The 25,351-nt window shown below is 45.6% G+C and overlaps 1 protein-coding gene across 1 annotated transcript in view; it reads right to left on the bottom strand.

Annotated features, from left to right (window-relative positions):
* The window catches only part of Pdcd11 (programmed cell death 11), a 45,499-nt gene that overhangs the window by 14,944 nt on the left and 5,204 nt on the right, over positions 1 to 25,351 (bottom strand). The window contains exons 5-21 of the mRNA XM_059256854.1: positions 23,870 to 24,031; positions 22,784 to 22,907; positions 22,149 to 22,330; positions 19,295 to 19,402; positions 16,812 to 17,018; positions 15,684 to 15,808; positions 15,454 to 15,514; positions 14,716 to 14,862; positions 12,337 to 12,588; positions 11,710 to 11,850; positions 11,109 to 11,303; positions 10,076 to 10,246; positions 8,479 to 8,698; positions 7,239 to 7,388; positions 6,394 to 6,509; positions 3,654 to 4,198; positions 2,707 to 2,769 (exon numbers count right to left, since the gene is read on the bottom strand). Of these exons, the coding sequence (XP_059112837.1) occupies positions 2,707 to 2,769; positions 3,654 to 4,198; positions 6,394 to 6,509; positions 7,239 to 7,388; positions 8,479 to 8,698; positions 10,076 to 10,246; positions 11,109 to 11,303; positions 11,710 to 11,850; positions 12,337 to 12,588; positions 14,716 to 14,862; positions 15,454 to 15,514; positions 15,684 to 15,808; positions 16,812 to 17,018; positions 19,295 to 19,402; positions 22,149 to 22,330; positions 22,784 to 22,907; positions 23,870 to 24,031 (2,969 nt within the window). The remainder of the gene's footprint in view (positions 1 to 2,706; positions 2,770 to 3,653; positions 4,199 to 6,393; positions 6,510 to 7,238; positions 7,389 to 8,478; positions 8,699 to 10,075; positions 10,247 to 11,108; positions 11,304 to 11,709; positions 11,851 to 12,336; positions 12,589 to 14,715; positions 14,863 to 15,453; positions 15,515 to 15,683; positions 15,809 to 16,811; positions 17,019 to 19,294; positions 19,403 to 22,148; positions 22,331 to 22,783; positions 22,908 to 23,869; positions 24,032 to 25,351) is intronic.

Raw genomic sequence — 25,351 nt, forward strand, 5'->3', positions numbered from 1 at the left:
GGAAATGCCTCACACTAGAGAAGCTGCACGTGCATTCTGACTCAGCAGTTCCACCCAAAGACATGTGAGCACAGTGCTGAGTCCAGAGCTGTTTACTGAGGCACTGTAAGAATGTTTCTGTAATTTTTAGGAGGATCAGAAACAACCTTAAATGTAAACCGTCATGAATGAGTATGGTTTGGCACTTTCACAGGATAAATTACTATCATTTAAACCGATCCTAAATGGGTAGATCTACCCAAAAAATTTCTTTTCAGAGTGCTGGGGATGAAATCTAGGCCCTTGCACATCCCAGGTAAGCACTCTAGCACTGAGCAACACCATCCATTCAAAAACTTTTTTTCAAATGGAACAATTTCTTTTTTTTTTAGCCCAGTCAGTCCTGATGTACACCGAAAGCTCACAGAGGGCAGGAAGTGCATTGATAAAAGCCAGTCTTTACCTAAAGGAAACAGAAAATTTATTGTTGAGCTGGTGTGGTGACACATGCCTTTAATTCCAGCACCTGGGAGGGAGAGGCAGGCAGAACTCTTTGATTTCGAGGCCAGCCTGGTCTACAGAATGAGTTCCAGGACAGCCAGGGCTACACAGAGAAACCCTGTCTCAAAACACACAGACATACACACACACACACACACACACACACACACACACACACACACACACACACACTTCCAAGTATTTTACACTTGAACGATAAACTGCACTAACTCATTCTGAACAGCTACTGGTGAGAGAAAGAAGAAAAGAACACCTTAAGGTCCTAGACCTACATGTGTTCCTGAAGCACTAAAGCAAGAACCAAGAACGACTGGGGGTCTTAGTGACCTCTACTACCTTCTGCTATCAGCTGGAGATGGACCTCTTCAAAAACAAAATTTTAATGAAGAAAAGGAAGTATCATGCCACTGAGTAAGTGGATACAGAATTATTCAAATGTTTCTCATTCTGACTTCCAAATACTAATTTTCAAACATAAACATTAGGAGCTGGAGGGATGGCCCAGTGGTTAGGAGCACGTATTCTTGCAGAGGGCCCAGGTTCAGTCTGAAGGACTGCAGCCTCTTCTCACATGACTGACTTATCCATGGCAGTATCCATAGTTTGAGATCTTCATCCTTAGTTCAGATAAAGGACTTGACCTCAACCAAAATTCAAAGTTGCTAACTAAAAAATATGACATCACAGTACAAAGGGAAAGATACTGCACTAAAACCACTAAAACCACCAGCATGGTGAAGACTTTCCCTTTTTCACAACAGAGACTATATAAGAGGTACAATAAAAAAATCTGTAAAACTAAGTAAACCAGAGTAAACAAAGATATGTGGTCAATGCACCAAATATGCTATTCATCTAAAAATGAATGGGCTGAATTTGAAGTTTCAAGAATATGGTCAGCAAATGAAACTCAATGTCCCAGAAATCACCCCCTCTCTCAAACACAAGCCTTCCCAGAAATACTCTGATCCTTCAGGCCCCCGAGCAGACCCTACCTCTCACAAGTTATTCTAAGTCTTTTTATAACATCCCTTGATGCAAGGCTGACAACCTGTTGGCTCCCAGGTGACCCTGCATGGCATTCCTGTGGGCACATGTCTTCAGTATCATTTACTGATGGTCCATAAACCCCAAAAGGTTGAGGGGAAGCAGAAATGAGCAGGCCTGCAGGTCAAAATGCTTACGATCTAAAAAGGAGTCACCACCACAGGGACCACGGTCCTACCCTAGAGTCTCTTACAAGATGTCACTTACAGAACTCACCAGATGACCTAAAATTCCACATCAACTTCTGTCACCAAGCAGTGAAGTTGCATGTGTTGACAGAGTAAGAATCCTTGGTTACAATGCTTATTTCAGGAATTACTGAGTTCTAAAACACTGGGTCCAGAGCAGAAACGTTCTTGTGTTAGGACCCCGACCAGCAAACCTGCACAATGCTGACATTCCCCTCTGCTTTGTGAGACAGACTCTGACTCTGAGGCCTAGCCTGGCCTTGAATTTGTGGCCATCCTCCTGCCTTAGCCTCCCAGGAGCTAGGATTATGCCAGTGGTTCTCAACCTTCCTTGCTGAGCGCCCCCCCATGTTGTGGTGACTCCAAACCACAAAATAATTTCATTGCTACTTCATAAGTGTATTTTTGCTACTGTTATAAATCACAATGTAAATATCTGTGTTTTCAATGATCTTAGGCAACCCCTGTGTAAGGGTTGTTTGACACACCCCGGGGTCATGACCCACAGGCTGAGAACCACTGCTCTATGCCCACTTTAGTTTTTATACCTCTAACTAGCCCTGGGGGGGGGGGGGGGTTAAAAAAAAAGTAGCCAGGCGCTGAGGCACAACTGTGTGGTAACATGAGACCTTAGTTGCCACCCTCAGCATGCTCAAACAAAAACATGTAGTCAAGAATTCTGTTCTTTAAAAACACCAAAGCGAAGCCTAGTCTTTCCATGTGGCACTCCTTGACCAGATGCTGAGCTGGACCTGTAGGCATGCTCTGCTAAGTTCGCAGAGTCTCCCGGGAGGAAAAGGCAGATGAGCAGTTCCCTCTAGACACAGACTCAGTGCGTCTAGAGAAATAAGGAGACTTGGACAAAGAGAGGCAAAGATGCCCCAACACTGTTGGATTAGGAAGAACTCAGGGTCACTGGTTCCAAAGCCCAGCACTCTGCCCATGAGGCCACTGCCAGGGTTTCCCTCACCTTGGCCGAATGCTCAGCTCCAGGATGGTCAGAACAAATCTGGGGTGACTTATTGGGAGAAACCTAGAGAGAGAGAAAGAAATCAAATTACTCCTTACTCTCTGCTAACACAATGATCCCCGATCAGGTCTTTGTGCCCCACCCTAACCCAAGCTGACTACCACCACTTCCCTCCCCACACCCCCACACTGGGCTGACAAAGGCCCCGCTGAAGAGCTTTAAGGACTATGACATCAGAGCTGTCAGACTTGACTGACAGACTTCCTATTTCATTTTAGAGGCCTAGAGAGGATGTAAGACTCACTGAAGAGCCAATGCTTAGTTCCAGTGCTTAGTTAGTATTCCAACCACAGGCCACATTTTTGAACCCCTTCTTTTCTTGCTACAGCAAGAAATTCTACTATGAAAACACAACAAGATTTAAAGTCAGGGGCCTTCAAGACAGCTTGTGTGCAGGCCCGACCACCTTAGGTCAATCCTCAGATCCTTCAAGGTGGCACACACAGCCATGCTCTGTGCGTGCCTGTGAATGCACATGTGCACGCACACACAAATAATAAAAATCAGTGCCCTGCAGATGGACATAGAACTGACGGCCAACACTAAGTAAGAGCTGAGGACGTCCTACTAAGCAGGCAGCACACACGCTCACGTTTCCAGTTTTCCCAATGGCGTCCACAGGCAGACGAGCCCATTCTTCTCACTTGACAAATTACAGAAATAACTCGGCAGTTAATCTGAAATTCAAAGCCCGGTCTAACTTTAAATCCACCCTTTAACCACTACATTCTATTTTTAAAACTAATATGCTAAAGGACTCTGAGTGATTGCCTTTTAGTTAACTGAGAAAAAATATTTAATGCAACTTTTTAATACCTGCCTATGCTCCTGTTCCTCCCTAACTGCAACTCCCCTCAAAGCCAGCCCAACCTCCCCAAACCTCATACTTGGAGGTCTTCACATCTCGGCCCCCGATCACTCGTGCAGTGACTTTCTTTCCAACTTTTAGTGTGGTTGTAGGAGTCGTGCCCACTGGAACCTCGTCTAGAATGCGGGAGGCGTGGATACAGCCCATGATGCCATCTTCCAGCGTCACGACGACATGCGTGGCCTTCACAGACTTAATGGTCCCAGTGACTTTGTCCCCAATAGCCAGGCCATGCTTCTTTTTAGTCCTCACAGTCAAATCCGTGTCCTCTTCCTCCTCTTTGTCATCAACCGTCTCTGAATCCTTCCGAGCTGGTCTACTGGTCCTCTTAGAAGCTGGCCCTTCCACAGCCAAAATCAGACCGGTCACTCCTGGTTCTGTGGTCTTGAGGGTAAGGCAGACACCCTGTCCCACTTGCAGCTTCTCAGAGTCAAAGTGGAAGGTGTCATTGAGGTGAGAGGTCAGGGAGAAAGCTACAAGGTGGCCAGTCTCCATCAAGGAGGCCACGCCAAAGGACTCCTCCAGGTGCTGTACGATGCCTTGGTGTCTACTGCTTTTCCGCAGCTGGAAAGGGGAGAGTTATATTCATTTTTCACACAGTATGGTTACTTTATGTATGGCTCCACATGGCAGTGTGTGAAGAAGCCCCGATACCCAGGAGACTGGCTTGTAAGCAACTAGCTTTCCCTCTACAGACATGGTTTCCCTCCCTGAACAATCAGCTACCAGCATCCCCAGAATCCCCTTGCACTGGTTCTTTTCTTTTAGACAAGGTTTTGCTATGTAGTCCACAGTAGCCTAGAGCTCAAATATTCATCCCTTGCTACCCAAGTGCTGGGATTACAGAGGTATGTTATCATGCCTGGCTTTCGTTTGTTCTGAATGTAAATTCCTATGTCCCATTCTAGAGCTATTGAACTGCAACTCTGGGAGCTATTCTGGTGAATCTGATGCACGGCTAGGAGACCACCATGGTCTTCAGACTGGTCCTGCCACAGTCCCACGGCACTTGTTACATCATTGAGGCAGGAGTCTTTAATGGGAGCTCATTGTGTTCCAAGCACTCCACTCTGCTTGCCTCAAAATCCCACTGTGTGGGGCTGGAGAGATGGCTCAGTGGTTAAGAACACTGACTGTTCTTCCAAAGGACCCGGGTTCAATTCCCAACACCCACATGGCAGCTCACAACTGTCTGTAACTCCAGTTCCAGGGAACCCAACACCCATGGCAAAACATCAATGCACATAATATAAATAAATTAATTTTTAAAAAAAAAATCCCACTGTGTTCATGCTCTTCTGAGCCTCAGCTTTACTTGGATGGTAAGATGGTAGGGCCTCACCATACACCAAGGGAGACTGCTGGCATGTTGGCACATACCTGTAATGCCAGCAGCTGGAGGCCGAAGTAAGACAATCACTGATATAGTTCAAGGGCCACTTAGTGTTTCCTAGGCCAGTTTGTACCCTTGATAAACTCTTTTAAAACAAAACAAACCAGCAACAAAAAAATGCTTGGGCTAGTGATCAAATGCAGACTGAACATATCTAACTGAAAAATCTAAAACCCCAAATGCCCCCAAATCCACACTTCTGAGAGTTATTAGCATATGAGACTTCAGAAGTTTTATATGTTAGGCATTTCAGGTTTCAGATATTTTTAAAGGAATACTAAATGAGTGGTGTCTACGTGAATATTCTAAAATTTAAGAGTCTGAAGTTATCTAGCATGCTGGTATACACCTGTAATTTCAGCACTCAGGAAGTGGAAAGCAGCCCATGTAACAGAGGGAAAATTTGATTCAAATAACAAAAACAAAAGCCTAAAAGTTTGAAATACTTTTGGTCCCAAGCATTTCATTTTGAATAAGCAATACACAACCTGTACATTCTTACTCAGAGAAAATTTTTACAGATTGGTATTTTCCTTAAACTCACTCTTTGTATTTTTTGGTTTTTCAAGACAAGGTTTCTGTGTAGCCCTGGCTGTCCTGAAACTTGCTTTGTAGACCAGGCTGGTCTCAGACTCAGAGATCTGCTTGCCTCTGGTGGGATTAAAGGAGTGCATTACCAAATCCAGCTCTTACTTACATCAGGAAAGGGTATAGAGGCATTCAGGAAAGAGCACAGACATGCTACCTGGACATAAGAAATGCCCAGACCTGATTTGTTTGTTTCAAATGACTTTTTTTTTTTTAAGTTAGTTCACAACATTTTCAACATTTATTTCAAATAAAATTTAAATTCTGCCTTAAAAGTCAAAGGCATGGTGGTACCTATAATAAAAATAGCACTTGAGAGGTCAAGGCAAGACTGAGTTCAAAGCCAGCTTGACTCAAAAACTCCAAGAGGTAGGAAGGGGTTGGCGTGGGGGTGGAAGACAATGCACATTTGGCAACATTAGACCCAGGTAGTCCTCTGATAACAACTGGATGGAGACACACAGTCTGGCCTGGTGGGCCAGTCACACTTCTGCCAGTCTGTCTGGTCCGAGCTCAAACCCTCCCTAATCATAGCGAGTATGTCCTACTCACTCATTACAGTACCCGACTGGCCCTAAAGATAGGGGAATCATAAAATCTGTCACCCTAGCAAGCATGAAAACATGTCCTATTAGCTACCCCAGGATAAGAGGTAAAAATGGAAAATGTCTTCGACAGAACCAGGCACACAGTCAATCTAACTACAAGCTCCCTGAGCTGTGAGTGTAGTGTGGAAGTCAAGACACAAGGCCAAAAAGATGGAAACTAATAAGCTTACCTTTCTAGCTTTCCTATTCACCAAGTCCTGGTGAAGGGAAACGTGGACCTCCAACTTGAGCATGTCTACATGCAGGACGACAACCCTCCTCTTCTGCCCAGACTCCACCTCCTGCCCTGCAGTGGAGAACCAAACACAGCACGATCAGGCTTGTGGAAAGGGAAGGGGAAGGGAGCTCTCCCGGCCCCTCAGTCCAAAGGGCAAAGATGGCCTACAGTTAGGGAAACCAAGGTAGTCTACCACACCTAGCTAGGGCTGGGGTGGGTCTTAATTTATGCAATTTAATAACATAAAATCCCAACTTTATCCAAACACAAAAAGGCCCTTCTGTCATCGTCTCCTGTTGCTATAATAAAACCCCCTGATAAAGCAGCTTATGGGAGACAAGGTGAATTCTGGCTCACAGTTCAAGGTGCAGTCCACCATGGTGGGGAAGTAAGGTCAGCAGGAACTGGAAACACTGGTCATATTGCACCAATCAAAAAGTAGAAAGCAAAGGATGCATGCTGCTATTCAGTTCCTTTTCTTTACTTAGCCCAGGAGCCCAGTCCAGACTGTTCCGTTGCAATTAACACAGCCAAGATGCCCTTGCTCCCTAGGCATGCCCAAAGGCCAACCTACGTAATTCTAGATCCTGTTAAGTTGAGCACTGGCACTAATCATAACAAGATGCGTACTTAAACATTTATCCTGATATCAACAGTCTTAATTTTCATGCACATAAGGTAAGTAAGTACGCTTCAACTCAATCCACTCATCCACTTATATGACCTTGGAAATTCTGTATCCAGCCGTGGGAGCAATTAAGCACAGGGTCTCCCAATAACCATGATGAGCAAACTCACCTGCTCGATGGTATCTGCTGGCTTTCAAGATCAGGTCAGGCACGGAACCTCCACTGAACACCACTGAACCATCTTCCAACACCTCTTGTACCACAACATCAAGGACCATCCCTGGGGTCATCTCAGCTAGCGTCTGGATCAACACAGAGTCTGCCAAAGTCCCACAAAAAGCAGGGAATTAGAGAAGGACACTCTCAGCACCTTTCCTCTGGAAATGTGCTGGCATCATGGAGTAGAGGAACACTTAAACACTCAAAGAGTGAATTCACTTCCTGCAAACCATCCAGTATCAGACCAAATGTGGGAGACAGAGACAGATCTCTGTGAATTTGAGGACAGCCTTGTCTACACATAGTGAGTTCCAGGCTAACCAGGGCTACACAGTGAGACCTTGTCTCAACAAAACAAATCCAGCACAAAAACAAAATTTTCTGGTGTCAGGCCAGTAGGATGGCTCAGTGGGCTCCTGTTGTCAAGTCTGAGGACCTGAGTTCAATCCCTGTGACCCACATGGTGGAAGGAAAGAACCAACTCCCATGGATTGTTCTCGGACCTATACATGCATGCTATGGCATACTCACATTCTCTCAGGTGCACACACAAATAAACATAATTTCTGTTTGTTTTTGGGGGACAGGGTTTCCCTGTGTAGCTCTGGCTGTCCTGAACTCACTCTGTAGACCAGGTTGGCCTCAAACTCAGAGATCTGCCAGTCTCTGCCTCCAAGTGCTGAGATTAAAGGTGTGTGCCACTACTGCCCAGCAAGCATTCAGGCAGATCTTCATCTGAATCTGGGTAGTAAATGGGTATTCATTTCATAAACACATAATGATTACTTTATAAACATATACTATTTAAGAAAGCTTAGATGGAGATACAGGTCAGCAGTAAAGCACTTGCCTAGTATGCTTGAGGTCCTAGGTTGGTGCGGTATCTAGTAACACAAAAGAAAAGAGAGGAATAGAAAAGAAAGGGAGAAAGAAAACAAGCTCGCTAAGGTGGCAACTACAGCCCACACTACTGGGTTGGCTCAGGCACGAGGGTCACTGAGACCCATAGTCCAGGGCCAGACTGGCCATCTAGACTTGATCCCCTCATCAAACTGCCTCAGTTGTTTTTTTTTTTTTTTTTTTATATATAGAAAGCCCCCAAGTCACCCTAACGACAGGTACAATGAAAGCACACTCTCTCTCCTGTTGGCCTTATCCTCTGCTTCCTGCCTCCACTAAACATGCCCCACCTTGGTTGCTCATGAGGCTGCGAACACCCTGCAGCTCTTCCAGGCACTGGCACAGAAGGAGGAAGCTGGTGCTGGCCGAATCCCCCAGACTGCAGTCTGACAGCCGCAGAGACAACAGCATCCTTTGCTTCTCCTCGTCCACATTGGTCACCTTAGCAACGACCGTCTGACCCACCACGAAGTGGTCACTTGGAGTGGTTACAAACTTGTCACTCATGATCTGAACAGTAGATAAAAAATGAGAAAAGGAAAGTAGCCGTTCATTAAGACAGTCCAGGATAAGGACAATGTTGTGGAATAGAATATTTGTTTAACTAAGTAAAGATGTGTTACATTTGTTTGTGTTGCAGAATAATTGTTTAACTATGTAAGGGTATGTTGCATTTGTTTAACTATGTAAAGATGTGTTGCTGTTTCTCCTTGCTGGCCTAAGGCACCTGACTGGTCTAATAAAAAGCTGAATGGCCCATAGCTAGGCAGAGGAGGACAGAAAAGGGAGGCCAGCCAGCCAGACACGGATGAAGCAGGATGGTAAAGCAGAGTGGATGGTATACTGATGAGATAAATGAGCCTCGGGGCAGCACATAGATTAATAGAAATGGGTTAAGTTAAAAAAAGCTCGCTGGTAGAAACAAGCCTGAGCTAAGGCCCAGCATTCATAATTAATAAGTCTCTCTGTCATGGTTTGGGAGCTGGCAGCCTAAGAAAGCCTGCTGCCTTTGGCACCCAATGACAGTGGCTGTGCTTTAAACTACTAGCAGCTGGGGGTGGGTGATTCCGGGGGGATTCTGTTCCCCCAGACAATGGATGTTGCTGTGGTTAAAGGTAGCTTTAACTAAATCTCTTTCATTCTAATAAAACTCGAGATTCAAAGGCCAGGGTGAAAACCTGCCAGAGTTAGAGTAGCAACTGGCTAAACGTGCTCTCTTTACCGCCATCCTCAGAAGCTTCTCTCCTTTCACACCGCCTCAACTAAAAAACCCACACTAAGCTCTTCCTTGCTACCTGTCTCTCTGAGCTCAGGTTAATTTTATTTAATTAATGCAAATACAACACATCTTTGCCTAGTTAAACAAATATTCCACAACAAGTCAGCCCTGTGCTGCTTGCTCAATGTTGTCATACATTTGTCTATGTCCTTCAGGACTCAGTTTACTCAGCAGACATGGGAAGCTCCACTTAAGGAAATGTTAGGATCTTTTCCCATCTGAAAAGCTTGTAATTCAACAGCGCAGAGGAGAAAAAAGTAATTCCAAGGATATTTTGGTGCCTTCACACCTTAAAAACCATAGGAGACTCAAAAAACTACACTGAGCTAATCAGGAACATTTAGTCTGAACATGCTATACACACGAGTCAGTCCTCTTAACAAAGCCACCGTTACCAATACTGCCGTGGGAAAGAGGATACAGGGCAGGCAGGAGGATCAGCACATCAGCTGCATTCACCCCTTTCTCAGTGGCTTCATGGCATTCACACCTAAAGTGGTTCCCCTTGGCCCCTTAAAATACTGACGTTCTCTGCTGCCTCTCAGCTCAGCAGGTCTGTGAGGCTGAGCTCTCTCCCCAAAGGCCCTTCTGCAGGGAACTGAACTTACGGCTTTCGGGGCCAGTCCATTAAGACCTGAAGGGAACTGCACGAACACACCGTAGTCCTTGATGCTCTTCACAAAGCCAATGAGCAGCATTCCAGGCTGAACTTCCGAGAGGCTCTTGGGGTCCTGGCCACCTTCTACTGTGGAGACCAAAGCTGGCTTCCTGCAAAGAAGCTGGTGGAACTTCATTAAGGAATGTTCCAGGCCGGGCGGTGGCGGTGGTGGCGGCGGCGCACACCTTTAATCCCAGCACCTGGGAGGCAGAGCCAGGCGGATCTCTGTGAGTTCGAGACCAGCCTGGGCTACCGAGTGAGCTCCAGGAAAGACGCAAAGCTACACAGAGAAACCCTGTCTCGAAAAACAAAAACAAACAAACAAAAAAAAAGAATGTTCCAGAAAGACAAATGACATAGCTATTGCTCCATTTCCTTCTAGTTCACTGACTTTGCTATTACCATGGGTCGCTCCAGGTAAAGAACCACAGCAGGGGCATCATACTAGAGCTTGGGAGAGGCTGTTCTTAAGCATTACCTCACTGCTGAGGTAGCAGCTCCAGCAGGGCTGTCCTTCAGGAGCTGATGTTCCATGATGCTGGACAATCAATTTTAGTTCTTCCTGCTAACTCCTCTCCAGATTCCTAGAAGTCTGCCAACAGGTTCACAGTCCAACAGCTGGGTTAGCCACTGACCCTGTCCTGCCAATGAACCCCATTCTACGCTGCTGCCCTAAGGATTTTATGTTTAGTAAAGAAAACATAGTGTTGTTCTGAAAAATACCCACGAGTAGCACTCAGGGAACCGTTTTGAGCCCTAGACTCCAACAGGGAGAACTTCTCTATTAACCGCCTCAACCCCACCCAGCCCCTGGGCCTCTTCCTGGGCCTGTTTCCACTTTCCAGGCACACGTCTGGTCATCAATCTGGTCTTATGGAAGCATTTTTAAGCTCAAATAGTTATTTTTTTCCTCCTAGTCCTGGTCTAGAATTTCCCATCCAAGCACCCATGGCCTTCCACTGCCCGACACCAGTCAAGGATACAACATGTTTCTCACCCTGGCTCAGACACAGCACTCGGTGAAGGGTGTCACCTGCCTGGAGCCAGTGATGCAGCAGCGGGCCATTGGCGACATGGTCCGACAAGTGAGGGGTGGGGAGAAAAGCAGGGATGTTGTGGGGAAGGATGGCCACCTCCAGGCCATCTTTGGTCTTCTCCAAAACCTTCACATCCACCAACTGCTCAGAATCAGAAGGTAAAAATCAGTGTCAGTCCTGAGAAAAGAGCTCAGAGGTACCGGATCCAATGTCAGAGGTCACCAAGGGGTTAAATCAAGGGCATTTTCCTCTAGACCCCACATCTCCACCTACACCCCACACCAGGATTCCTCTGGGGTTCCCCTTGCCAGTTTCTCGGCTGATTCCTGGAGGAAAGAGGAAACTGAGGGCTGGCCTTAGCAATTGGAGAAGAGACCGGCGAAGCCATGCCATAACACAACTTTTCTTCCAAGCAAGCTTCCACTTGCTACGGCAGGCAGGACAGAGGCCCCCCGAATCTCACAGAGCCACCTCTCTTTTCCTCCACAGGCTCTAGTACTTCTCCAGCACCACTGTCACCATAAGACACAATCACTTGTCCAGGTACCTGTCCAGTGCTAACGGCTCTTCCTTTCTTCTGACTGGTTTCGACACTCTCATTCTTCGGCTCTGAATCACTCAACAGTTTGAAGGACAGGAGCATCCTCTCCTTGGAAGGCTCACAGTTCAATACTGCCACCTTTACCACCTGGTGAGAAATCACATGTATCTGGCCATCTCCTGCAGCAGCAGGCCTGGCCTTCAGAGCCTGGAGCAAAATGCCCTCATGAGTACTGCAGGGATCTTAGGTCAGATCCAAAGGCTGGGAAAAGATGATAGAGACTACGTTAAAAGTCCCATATGGCAACCTTCTAAACAAAGACATAAATAACTTCAAGTTAGAAGCCTCTAAGTTTTAAGAAGTTCTTTAAGAGAAACTCAAACCCACGAGCTTTTCAACACTCCTCCTCTGGTGACAGTCTAAGGTGGATCTCTGGTTCATTACAGGTTATGAGGCGTTTCTTCCAGGTGGTGGGCCTGGATCCTTTGGGTTATCGGCCTCCCCGTTTTAACTGGCTCAGGCCCACTTTATCTGTGCTCCTTTCTCTTCCTTTTAAAAGGCAGCCATCTGCCAGTCCTGTAAACCTGTGCTCATGGCGTCAAAGGGTAGGAGACCTGTATAGGAAAGGGTTACCTGGCCAGTATAGAAGACCTTCTCAGGGTCAGCGATATGCTGGTCACTGAGCTCATGCTTGGGCACCAGCCCCTGCACACTGTTGTAGAACTTTACAATGCAGCCATAGGCCTTGACCCTCATGATGACACCATGTGTCTGCAGGCCAGGCTTGGCATCCTCATAGCACGTAATGGCAGGGAGTTTGGATGTAACAAGGGTTTTCTTCAGGGTCATTAACAGCTTCTTGGCTTCAGGGTCACAGAGCAAAACCTAGGGAGAAGATAGAGGCTATTAACAAGTTGTTTGTTACCAAGACAACCACTGACTGGTCTGCTATCCCATGAACCCAAAGGCCATAGATCATTCTCCAAGAACCAACCACCTTTCACCTCTAATAATCTCAGCTGTAGATGTTTGTTTCCCACAGGATGGTCACCTAAAGCGTAGAAATCTCTATTTCAAATGTACTTCCTCTCACAAGCTGCTGCGTTGGCAACCCTTTCCCAGCCACAGTGTGATTGTTCTCTTATAGCAGCACTAGCCTGGGGTTTCAGAGACTTACAATGGCACACCTTATGCCCTTGTTACCTTGTTAGTGGTATTTATTATTTATTAGTTACAATCTAAGACTGAGCAATCCAATTACCTTGAGGGCAGAGAAACCCATCTCTTTTTCTTTTCTTTTTTTTTTTTCTATGAGAAGGGTTTCTCTGTGGAAACAGTCCTAGCTGTCTTGGAACTCACTCTGTAGTTCAGGCTGGCTTCAAACTCACAGAGATCTGCCTGCCTCAGCCTCCCAAGTGCTGGGATTTAAGGTATGCACCACCACCACCAAATGGGAGAAACCTGTTTTTAATCCCTCAGCCTCACTACATAAAAATTTGCACTAATGTGCAATTACTGCCCTTTATGCATCAATAATAATGAAATATAGGAAACATAAGAAAACTCGGCTCGGCCAGGTGGCAGAGCCAGGCGGATCTCAGCCAGCCTGGTCTACAGAGTGAAATCCAGGACAGGTACCAAAACTAGACAGAAACCCTGTCTCGAAAACAAAACAAAAACAAACTCTGCTCTAGCCAGTAGTGTGTATAAGTGAAACAGCATGCTTAGAGCACAGGAGGCACTGGGTTCAACTATTAGTACCAAGACAGAACAGAACCAGGAACTCCCACCGCCCAAACACAAGAGGCCCTATGCTAGGTACTGTATAGCATCACACTTTTGATAACCAGTTTCAGGGACTTAGGTACCTGTGGGACCCTCTCATGTTTTTGTGGCATAGTCTGGGCTGTCATTTTTTTAGTTACTTATTTATTGTTTGTGTTGAAGGGCATGCATGTGTCATGATGCATGTGTGCATGTATGTGGGGCAGGAGGGATGCACATGCCATGGTGCATGTATGTTGTGGGGGGTGAGTGGGAGGTATGCATGTGCCATGGTACATATGTGCAGAGGTTAGAGGGTGGTTCTCTTCCTCCATTATGTGGGACCTAGGAATCCAACTCAGACTGTCAGGTTGCGGCAAGCACCTTTACCCACCGAGCAGCCTCCAGGGTCTGGGCTATTTTTTTAAACAAAGTTTTGACTAGTATATATTAATTATACATAATAATGGGTTTTGCTATGATATTTCATACACAATGTATCTCAGGGATATTTCTGAGTCTGAACATATCCCTTGCTCTTCCACAACCTTCCAAACCTTGTCCATCTTTTCTAGTTCAAGTTCCACCATGGTCAGAAGTCCAGAGGGCATTTTTTTTTTTTTTTTTTTTTTAAAGATTTATTTATTATGTATACAGTGTTCTGCCTGCATGCCAGAAGAGGGCACCAGATCTCATTACAGATGGTTGTGAGCCACCATGTGGTTGCTGGGAATTGAACTCATGACCTCTGGAAGAACAGCCAGTGCTCTTAACCGCTGAGCCATCTCTCCAGCCCCCCAGAGGGCATTATTATCGTACTGAGCTAACTCTGAAAACTGGTTCTGCCACATTTATTAGTTGTGGGTGGGACTTTGGACAGATACTTGGCTTTCCCACCCTTTCACTGGCACACTTGGACAACACAGTTACTTGTTAAGACACAGGATATATGGTGTATGGTTGTAGCTATTGATAACAGGATTCTATGCTGAATCCCACCTCTCTTCTTTCTGAGCTCTGACCACAGCATATAGCCTGCACCACTAGCTTGCTCTTTCTTCCTGTTGGATATCTTAACTTACAACATGCTAAACAAGCCAGGGACTCACTTTTCTTTCCCTAGTGTTCAGTAAAGGATGCCCTGCCGACATTACACACTCATTTCACAGAAAAAGGCAGAAACTTCAGCTCAGAACCACTCTCTTCCCTCTAACCCTAACCCAACACGGACTCCTTCAGGGAGCTCACCCGGCACTTGACCTCATCCCCGAGGTGGTACTTCTTCTCTGGATTCTTCATCACGATGTCAGCCAGGTGCATGAAAGGTACCAGGCCTCTCATTTGCTCACCAACCTTCACCAGTATCCCAAATGGCCTTATGGCCAGCACGGTACCCTATGGGGTTCAAAAGAAGACATCCTGAGATCCCAAGAACAGTATCTTCTCTTACTCAAGCTGTCATGTCTGTTTCAGGGCCCACCTTCCAAAGCTCCTGCAGGTAAGCCAATCCTGTCCCCTCACCCAGACGTAGCCAGGAAACCTATGTAGGAAACCTCAGCTTGCCTGGCTGAGCATGTAACTCCTGTGCTCCGTGCAGGAACACTCCGAGAGGGGACTATGTCTCTTAGGAATGAACTCCACCTAAAAAGGAACTGCTCCATTCGTGCTACAAGCTGGAGGAGTGAGAACTGAAGCCAGTTCCTCACTAACATCACACAACTAGCTCTCTATCTGCTCTCACAGCTGCCACCAAATCCCAACCCCAGACTTGTGACCAGCTGTCTCCATCTCACTGGGTGGGGTTAGAAAGAAGACTTTACTTTGAAATTACTTAGTCACTCAAGAGAAGATGCAGAAATTTCAGTTTTTAGACAGGAGAAACATGACTCAAAGTATTACTAAGAGGACTACCGAGCTGACAGTTACCATGTAAACTAAGGATGCCTGATGATGGAGAGGGATCTACATACATGCTTGAGTTCTTACCTTTATCACCATCCCTGTTTTGATGTCATGATATCTAAGAAACTGAGCTGCAATAACTGATCTAGAACAAAAGAAAAATATACAATTACACAGTCTAAAGAAGGGGTGGCCTAAAATTCAGGACCTCCGAAATCACGCCAACAAGAAAAGACACCATCGTCCAGCAAGACCAGAAGGAAGTAAAAATGCACACACAGGAGCGTACCTCCCCGTGTGCTAATGGCACTTACTTCCTCAGAGAGAGCAAGGCCAACTCGTCCATTTGGCTGTAGTCAATAATCCTACACTTGTGAGTGCTCCCTGGTTTGAAGGCCTCAGCACTGAATGTTTTCTTAGAATCAGAGAGATGGCTGAGCTACAGAATACCAAATAAGTGAAGATAATAAGTCAGAAACATGGCTCTGAGGCAGTCAGAGTTCAAAGCACACTGAGATGACAACACATTTATCACCCACTATAAAAACAGTACTTTGTGAGATGGAGAGATGGCTCAGTGGCTAAATGCACCGGCTGCTCTTTTAGAGGACCCAGGTTCAATTCCCAGCACCCACATGGTGGCTCACAACCACCTGTAACTCCAGTCTCAATAGATCTACAGACATACATGCAAACACAATACCCAAAATTTAAAACTATCTTTTAAAATAGTACTTTGTTAAAACAATCCCCACCCTTTACTATCGTAGAATCTCATGAAGAACAGCCCAGATCATGCGTCAATAAACTATGCTCATCTGCCAGTGCCTACTTTTACAAATGAAGATCTTACTGGACTGTGGTTGAACCTGTTCAGTTATAGGCTGCTGTGGCTACTTTCATACAACACAGCTGAGTTGCTGGGACACAGACTATACAGTCCCTGAGCTTAAAATACTCTCCACCTGGCCGTGTAACAAAAACTCTGCTGGGCCTGGAGGAACGGCTGAGTAATAAAGAGTATGCACCGCTCTTGCACCCACAATGGGTGGCTTGCAACCTCCTGTAACTTGAGCACCAGAGGAACTGACATCCTGTTCTGGCCTCCATGGCCACTGTACCCATAGGCACAAAGCCACCCATATACACATATTTAGAAATTTTTAAAATCTTAATGACAACAACCAAAGGCTTTTTTGCTGAGCCTTGGTCTGGATCCTATTTCAATCCTGTTCTCCCCACTGGCCAGGTATCGTACGTAGCAAGAGCTGCTAAGCATTCTGAAACAACAAACTGTCACTGTTCTGACCTTAGGGACAGCCTTTCCCATTGGAGACTATCAAGAACAAGATACCAAGGGATGAAGGAAGTAGAAAAGGACCCATCGTCCCTAAAGTCCTTCCAGTGATGAGATCTTTGACCAAACAAAGAAGCCTCCTCACCCGCGCATAGGCCAGGACCCCATCCTTCAGCCTGAAGGTGGCCCCAGCCTTCTCGAAAAAACCCTGAAGAGGAACATTATCCAGCACAGTCCCCAGCTGCTGGTAAGAAATCCGGGTGAGTGGACGCCCAGGCTGCAGGAAGATGGGACGCAGGCTCAGTCGCACAACTCTGGTCCGAGGATGGATGCAGAGGATGCAGGCTTTTACCTGGACAAAAGAACAAAATGAACAGGAGGTACCCACATAATACAGCTGAGAGCAGACCATCTAAAGGGCCACGACTGTCCATGTGCTAACCAGGCAAGTACTAAAGTCTTCAGGAAGTACAGATGTCAGCCCACGTAATCAGTGTGTGGAGACGCCAAACAGAGTGTCCCAGAGGGACTGTGTCTGACTTAGTACCAAATTCATCATGCCTGTACCACCACAGTGAAGGCCTGTCGGAAACGCCTCAGACACACACCTGACCAACAAAGATAAAACACGCAGACTGTCCAGACAGTGATGACACAGCCTTTCATCCCAGCACTAGGGAGGCAGAGGCAGGGGGATCTCTGTGAGTCTGAGACCAGCCTGGTCTACAAATTGAGTTCTAGGACAGCCAGGGTAGTTATACACAGAAACCCTGTCTCGGGGGAAGAGGGAGGTGTCAACCCTTCACACAAACATTAACTATTGTAAAAATAGCACTAGAAAGTTCACTTTGACGTCAACAGTATTGGCCAAAATTAGGAGGAAGATCTAATTTCTCTTAAAATATTTTTCTTTATAAGATACATAAGAATGTAATACTATTTTAAAAGTGAAACTGAATCATTTGAGAATTAAAAAATTCTAAATAACGTCTAAAATACCCATGTTCATTGTAGAGGGTTTTGTTTGTTTTGGTTTGGTTTTTGGTTTTTCAAGACAAGGTTTCTCTGTGTAGCCCTAGCTGTCCCGGAACTCGATCTGTAGACTGGCTTTGAACTCAGAGATCCGCCTGCCTCTGCCTCCAGAGTACTGGGATTAAAAACGTGAGCCACCACTGCCTGGCTCATTGTAGAAAAAATTAACACTTAGGTAACTGCAGAAAACCCACTACGATTACTAGGAAAATCTGATTATAAAATCAGTGTTTTAATCAAGTATACTTTTTATTTTGGTATATTTTAAAAGTTTTAAAGTAGAAAAGGACCTCTTAGGAGCTGAACTTGGGTCCTTTGCAAATGCTGTACATGCTGTCCAGCCCTACCCAATCCCTCTGCCATTTTCTCCCTGTGATTCTGTAAGTAGTATAGATTTTTTTAAAATTATGTTTTATTTGTTTGTGTATGAGGGGAAGTGAGTGTGCCACAGCACTTGTGTAGGGGGCAGAGGACAGCTTGGGCATAGTAGCTGGGTATAGTAGCACATGCCTGTAATGTCAACACTCTGGATGTAGAAACAGGAGGATCAGAAATCCAAGGACATCTCAGTTACACGGCAAATCAGAGGCTAGCCTGGGCTACAAGACTGTCCAACAAACAGAGCCAATGGTTCAGTGGATGTCAGTGGGTAAAGCTATCTGTCTCCAAGCCTGATAGCCTGAATTTGATCCCCAGGTCCCATATGGTGGAAAGAGAGAACTGAGTCTGCCCAAGCTGTCCTCTGCCCCCTACACAAGTGCTGTGGTACACTCACTTCCCCTCATACACAAACAAATAAAACATAATTTTAAAAAAATCTATACTACTTACAGAATCACAGGGAGAAAATGGCAGAGGGATTGGGTAGGGCTGGAGAGCATGTACAGCATTTGCAAAGGACCCAAGTTCAGCTCCTAGCTTATAAGTATCTGTAACTCCAGCTGCAGGTCATCAAATGCCTCTGGCCTCTGAAGGCACTTGCAGTCATGTGCACAAACAACCCTCACACATAATTAAAAACAAATCTTTTAAAAAACCTGCAATATGGGGGTGGCAAGTGCTGGAAAATCAAAACCAGGGCCTCAGCCATGCTAAGAAGGTGCTCGAACACAAGTTAACACAGAGCTCTCACAGACCTTTCTTCTCAGGGTGGGTGGGGATGGAGAGTGTGGAGTGTGGGGTCTGTGTGTTCTGACTAGCCTGGAACTTGACCAAGTTGACCTCAAACTTGGGGTGATCAGCCTGCTTCTGTCTCCTGAGTGCTGCAATACAGGCATGAGCCACTGAACCTGGACTCAGAAACTGTTTTAACCACATTTTCCTACTTGAACAAACTGTGCTCTATACTAACTAGTCTTCCTTTAAAGTAAAAGGCAAAAGCTACCCTCTGTAGCTGTTCCTTCTCTAATCTCAGTCTAGCCACTGGTCACCTCCTGTGTCATTTCCAAAGCACCTTTAACCATTTCCCGTATTTCACTGCCTACTATGCACATCAAGTCCTAGGACCTCCTCTGAAGCTAGAGAGGACACCAGACAGCTGACTGAGACACAGCTAGGAATCAAGACTCAAGAAAAGCTAATGGGAATGTTTCTTACTATTTGCTTTGAAGAATATGCTCCAATTTTCTTGGGCTCCAGATGCATGAAGTCAACCAGGCCCGTGAAGAATGTAAGGAAGTTTAGCTGGAGTCCAAACTGAGTTACCTAGAAGTAAACATAACAAGTTATGGAAAAAAAAAATTGATGGAGTGGAATATGAGAGATACTTCATGGCAAACACTGGATTCCACAATGCCCACAGTTACGCATTTCTCTTCCCATGGCTAGCCTTTACCAATACCAATCATTTAATTTTAAAAAGCAAAGCATTGCCGGGTGGCAGTGGTGGTGCACGCCTTTAATCCCAGCACTCAGGAGGCAGAGGCAGGTGGATCTCTGTGAGTTCCAGGAAAGGCACAAAGCTACAAAGAGAAACCCTGTCTCGAAAAACCGAAGGAAAAAAAAAAAGTAAAGCATCTTTGAATAGACCTTTCTCCAAAGAAGCTATACAAACAGCCAATGAGTACATCATCATCACGAAGATGGGAGAGGATCACTTAATTGCTGGAAAAATGCCAATCAAAACTACCATGCGATGTCACTTCACATCCACTAGGAGGCTGCTTCTCAAAAAGATAAACACCCAAATGAGAGGAAAAAAAATGCTTCAAATTGGTGACTCTGGAGATACCAGCAGAAGCTACCATTAGGAGAGATGGCACAGCTCTTCACCATGGGCTTTTAAATATCACTTGACTTTGTAAAATCAACTTAAAATTTTGTATTATCATTTGCTTATTCTGTGTGTGAATGAGCACATAGCACAGGCACAGTACCCAAGGGTACCCAGGAGGACAGCCTGCAGAACTGGCTCTCTCCCTCCACCATGTGGGTCCCAGGAGGGGGACCTCTAGCCATCAGACTAGGCAACAAGTGCTTTTACCCACTGTGCCATCTGAGCAGCTTAACCAACTCTTTTTTGAGACAAGATTCACTATGTAGCCCCAACTCCACCTGTCTCTGTCTCTGGAGAGCTGCAGTTATAGAGACACATCACCACACTTGGCTCCATCTGACTTTAGATCCGTAGTGTCCATTAAATACCATGGCTACGGCTAGGCATGGTGGCACACGCCTTTAATCCCCGCACTTGGGAGGCAGAGGCAGATAGATCTCTGAGTTCTAGGCTAGCCTGGTCTACAGAATTGAGTTCCAGGACAGCCAGGGCTTCACAGAAAACCCGTCTCAAAAAAAAAAAAAAAAGAAATACCATGACTAGCGTTAGTTGTGATGGCACATACCTTTAAACTCAGCATTCTGTAGGCTGAGGCAGACCTCAGAGTTCATTTCAAGGCTAGTGTGTTCTACATAGTGAGTTCAGGACTACACAATGAGAGCCTATCTCAAAAAACAGAAAGAAAGAAAGAGAGAGAAAGAAAGAAAGGCAGACAGACAGAAACAGACAGACAGACAGACCGACCATGACTATAAAGCCAAACCCAGAGAAGCTAAGGCAGGAGAATCAAGTCTTTCAGGCCAGTTTGATCTATATAGTAAGATCCTGTCTCAAAAATACAAATTATAATAACAACATACATGTGTTCATATATAACAAAATGCAAGCCATATTAGTAACCTTAACTTTTCTAACAGTGATTTTATAAAAAAAATTACATGGAGCCTGTAAGCTGACTTAGTGAGTCAAGATACTTGCTACCAAACCTGACCACCTTAATTTGACCCTTGGAAACTATATGGCTGAAGGAGAGAACTGAATCCTACAAGTTAGCCTCTGACTTTTACGTTTGCATCATGATGTGTGCTCACACACACACCATTCTCTAAATGTAATTGTAAAAAGAACTTTTAGTTTAGATTTAGTCTGTGTGTATAAGTGCTTTGACTGCAGTGTATGTGCATATGCATGCCTGGTGCCTGTGGAGGTCAGGTCCCCTGGAACCGGAGCTACAGATAGTCATTACAGATGGCATCATATGGGTGGCTAGGAACTGAACCCAGGTCCTTTACTATAGTAATTAAGTGTTCTTAACTGCTGAGCCATCTCTCTAGCTCCATAAATGTACTCTTAAAAGAGAAATTTTCGTTTTACAAAAAAAAATATCAGATGAAATTTGGTTGAATAATAGTTGTCTAGTGTGGGTATAGTGCCACACTCTTTTTAACCCAGCACTAGGAAGACAGAGGTAGGCAGATCTGAGTTTAGGCAGATCTGAGTTTAGGCAGATCTGAGTTTGAGGCTAGCCTGGTGTCTACATAGCTAGTTCCAGGCTAGGCAGAACTACATAGTCTAAAAAAAACAAACAAACGAAATAACAGTTTGTCCAAAATACTATCATATCAACATAAAGCACTGGAAAACATTCAAGGACTCAATGACCAGAAAGGTCTACTGGGTACCCTATCTGACAGCAGCTTTATTAGCATGCACATTAATACTTTATTAAAAATTACATTTTCAGGGTCTTGGGAAGATAGCTCAGTGGTCAAAAGCGTGCACTGCTCTGCCAAGGACCAGAGTTTCGTTTCCAGAACCCACATCAGGCAGCTTACAACCACCTGGAACTTGAGCTCTGGGCAGATCCAATGGCTCTGATCTTTACAAGCACAACACAAACGCACAGACCCACACCCCCATACACATAATCACAAATAAAATGAATCTTTGGGGGAGGTGAATGACAAGTAAAATAAATCTTTTGGGGAGGTGGTTTGAGGCAGGGTTTCTCTGTGTAGCCCTGGCTATTCTGGAACTCTCTGTAAACCAGGGTGGCCTTGAACTCACAGAGCTCACTTGCCTCTTGAGTGCTGGGATTAAAGCATGCACCACCACTGCCCGGCAAATAAATCTTTCGTTACTCATGTTTTGGAAATGTAATAATGAAGAGCTTACCTTCTGCACCTGGGCTCTGACCACCAGCCCTGGCAGCAAGTTATTCAGGTTCCAGCTTTGCTCCTCAGTTGCGACAGCAGAAGAAATCTCCGAGTGCTCTATAGAGAGACCCACGACGCCTCCATTGCTTTTCACCTCTTCCACCAGACAGGTCAGGTACTGGCCAACTTTGAGCTTAGCACCTGTAAACCCAACCCCAGCACCCAAAAGGAAAATATACCTTTATGAGAAGGGCCCTTAACTATGAGCCCAAGCTAAGCTGGAAAGTTCCATCAGCCGTGAGAAGGTAGGATGTTAACCTAACTGCTCTAGAATTCAACTATCTCACAAAAATGTGCCAAATAAGCCCGGAGTGCAAATCACAGGTTCTGGGAGCCAAGCTCAGTAGAGTCTCAGATGTAGGACACTGAAGCCAGTCCACTGTGACATGGAGAGACTGTCACTCTCTGACCCTCCATGCGTTTCTTTCCTATCAGCTGGTATTAATGACTGACTTCTCCAAAGCCAACCAGACTGCAGGGTCACCATTCTGTCCTGCTACTAATCAAAGTGGCAATGAAAGATAAACATGTAAACACAATCCCACATGCTTGAGCTCACCCCCACGTACCTGCCCTATCTCTGCTCGCCCTCACCTTTGTTCTTCTGTCGGATGTATTCCTGGGCTTTCTGCAGTGACAGAAAAGCTCTGGTCCCACCAACACCAATGTCCACCAGGTAGCCGTGGTCTTCCAGGCTTGACACTGTGCCTGTCAGCAGCTGGAAGGAGGGAAACAGAAGTTTCAGGTCAAAGGTAAACAGGACACCCACAAATTCCACTACCGTACAAACATGAACGTTACAAACGGACTCCTCATTCATCGCCACAAGACGAAGTGCCAAGAGCAGTCACGGAGTGGGCCTGATAACTGTCAACTTGCTGCAACACAGCTTATTTTCATTCTCCTGGCACCAAACTAAATCCTAGTAAATTGGCCAGGCCTTCCTTGAAGCCCATTGCTTTTAACGAAACCCTTGGAAATACATCTGACCTTTAATCACCAGAACATCTGCATGCAGCCCCTCTATTCTCCCTAGTGGATTTGGAGGACCTAGCCTGAACTAAGTTCACCTGTATCTCCAGAGTTGGGCACTGAGACAGCTGGTAGGCTGGTTGCTGTCTGCCCTTTTCTGGTTTACTGAGTGGTCCTTGACATCTCACAAGGCAGGGTTCTGGAAAGACTTCCTCTGGGACTGGACCTGCCTCAACTGAATCTACCAGGCTGGTCTGACTCCCCAGGGGAGACCTTGCCTTGGAGGAGATGGGAATGGGGGTGGGTCGGGGGGAAGGCTGAGGGGTGGGAGGAGAATCCGTGGCTGATATGTAAAATTAATTAATTATAAAATAAAAATATTAAAAAAAGGAAAGAAAAAAAAAAGACTTCCTCTGTGAAGAGCTGGTGGGTAAGGCACCACGAGGAACCCTCCCCCACCTCCCAGCCTCCCAGGAAAGCTCTCTGCAGGCACTTGACTGTGCCACCAAAGCTGCTTCAACTTCTCTCTCCGCCCTCCACAGTAATAGAATTAGGTTCAGATCTTCAATGTTCCCTAAGTACCTGACGGCTCCAGAAAGACCCACCTCCATCAACAGGCATTATGCAGAAAGTAAAAAATGGCCTAGACCACACCCACAGGGACAGGGCACAACATGCCCCTCCTTCCTGTGACATCCAGATACGTACCATGCCAGGCCTCAGGGCCTCAGCACTCAGCACTTTGTTGACATGTTTGGGGTTCACAGAAAGCCTGACATTCTTCTTGCCCTTCTCTGTGATGTCCAGGCTGCTCACCACACATCTCACCAACATTCCAGGTGAGAAAAGGTCAGGCAAGCGGAGTAGGTCCTGCATAACGGTTAATGAGAAAGACCTGATATCTATATCTATCTATATAGATAGATATAGATAGATAGTTAGACAGACAGACAGACAGATGTTTCCTTTGAACCAAGAATCCATTGCCCAGCCTCAGCTCAGGGACTCCTCATGCTCAAACCCCTAAGAACCCAAATGGTAAATGAAGAGTAAGCTTATTCACATGGAAGAGCCTACAGCTAAGTCACCATCTTGAATTTAGGCATATAGCCTTCAAATACTTCCACAAAAAGGTAGATGCCAATGATTCATCACGAGTTGTCTGGATTTACTGTCTCTATTTCATTTCCTCTTCAGCGTCCTACAAAAACAATTCTTCCTGTCCTTCTCAATCTACTTAACCCGCTAAGGTAGTAAGCTCCATGAGACTAACTCCATTTTGTAGTCCCTCTCTTATCTGACAATTATTTATTGGTACTGGATTTGAACCTTAGGCCTCACACATGCTGTAAGCACATCCCTTAATACTGAGTTAGGCCTCTTGTTCCTCATGTGAACATTTAATGTTTCTCTTTCTATCCCTCTGGCCCCTCCTGCTGCTTCTGACACCAACTCTCCTCAAGTCAGCATTTACTCTAGACTCAGTCTTTCAGGCTCTTCTCGTTCTAATTTGATCCCTGTATTAACTTCTTCCCTTTCACAGCTTCATCATCACCTACACAAGTCCCACACATTTGTTTCCAGCCCAGACTTTCTTGGACTCAGCAATCACCTGTCCCCTGGATATCTCAAGTGTACCTCAAATTCAACAGAGTAGTCAAAGAATAACCATCTCCGCCATCAAACCGTACACAATGGAAACTTACAACTGGTCCCCAGTACCTCTGCCTCACTCTCCACGTCAAATCTATCAATCCTTGCGGAACCCTGGCCCTAAGCTGCACTACCTTAGCGCCTAGGGTAACAGCAACAGCCTCCTAACTGATCCAGGCAATTGCTAATGCCGTTTTAGCTTACTGCTGTGCTGTCTACAGGACACCCACTCCAATGAGAGCATCTCAGACTCCCTTTTGACTGCAGCATCTAAAACATATCCTTAATATGGTCTGTAAAGCCATGTGTAATCCGGCTTCTCCCAGCTGCCCAGATTCTTCCTCCACTGATCTCCCTCTTCTCTTCCTATGCTAACAGCACTTGACTTCTCTGCTACAGTCTGACTTGCTTGAATTCCCTTCTTTCTGTACCTGGGAAACCTTCATCCTTCAGATCTCCAATGGTCTTTCCTGAAAGGTTCCCTAGACTAAGTCAAAAATCCCTGTATTGTTTAAGAAATACACCCCCAGGGCCAGC

This window comes from Peromyscus eremicus, chromosome 1 (genome assembly GCF_949786415.1).
Source record: "Peromyscus eremicus chromosome 1, PerEre_H2_v1, whole genome shotgun sequence".
NCBI lineage: Eukaryota > Metazoa > Chordata > Mammalia > Rodentia > Cricetidae > Peromyscus > Peromyscus eremicus.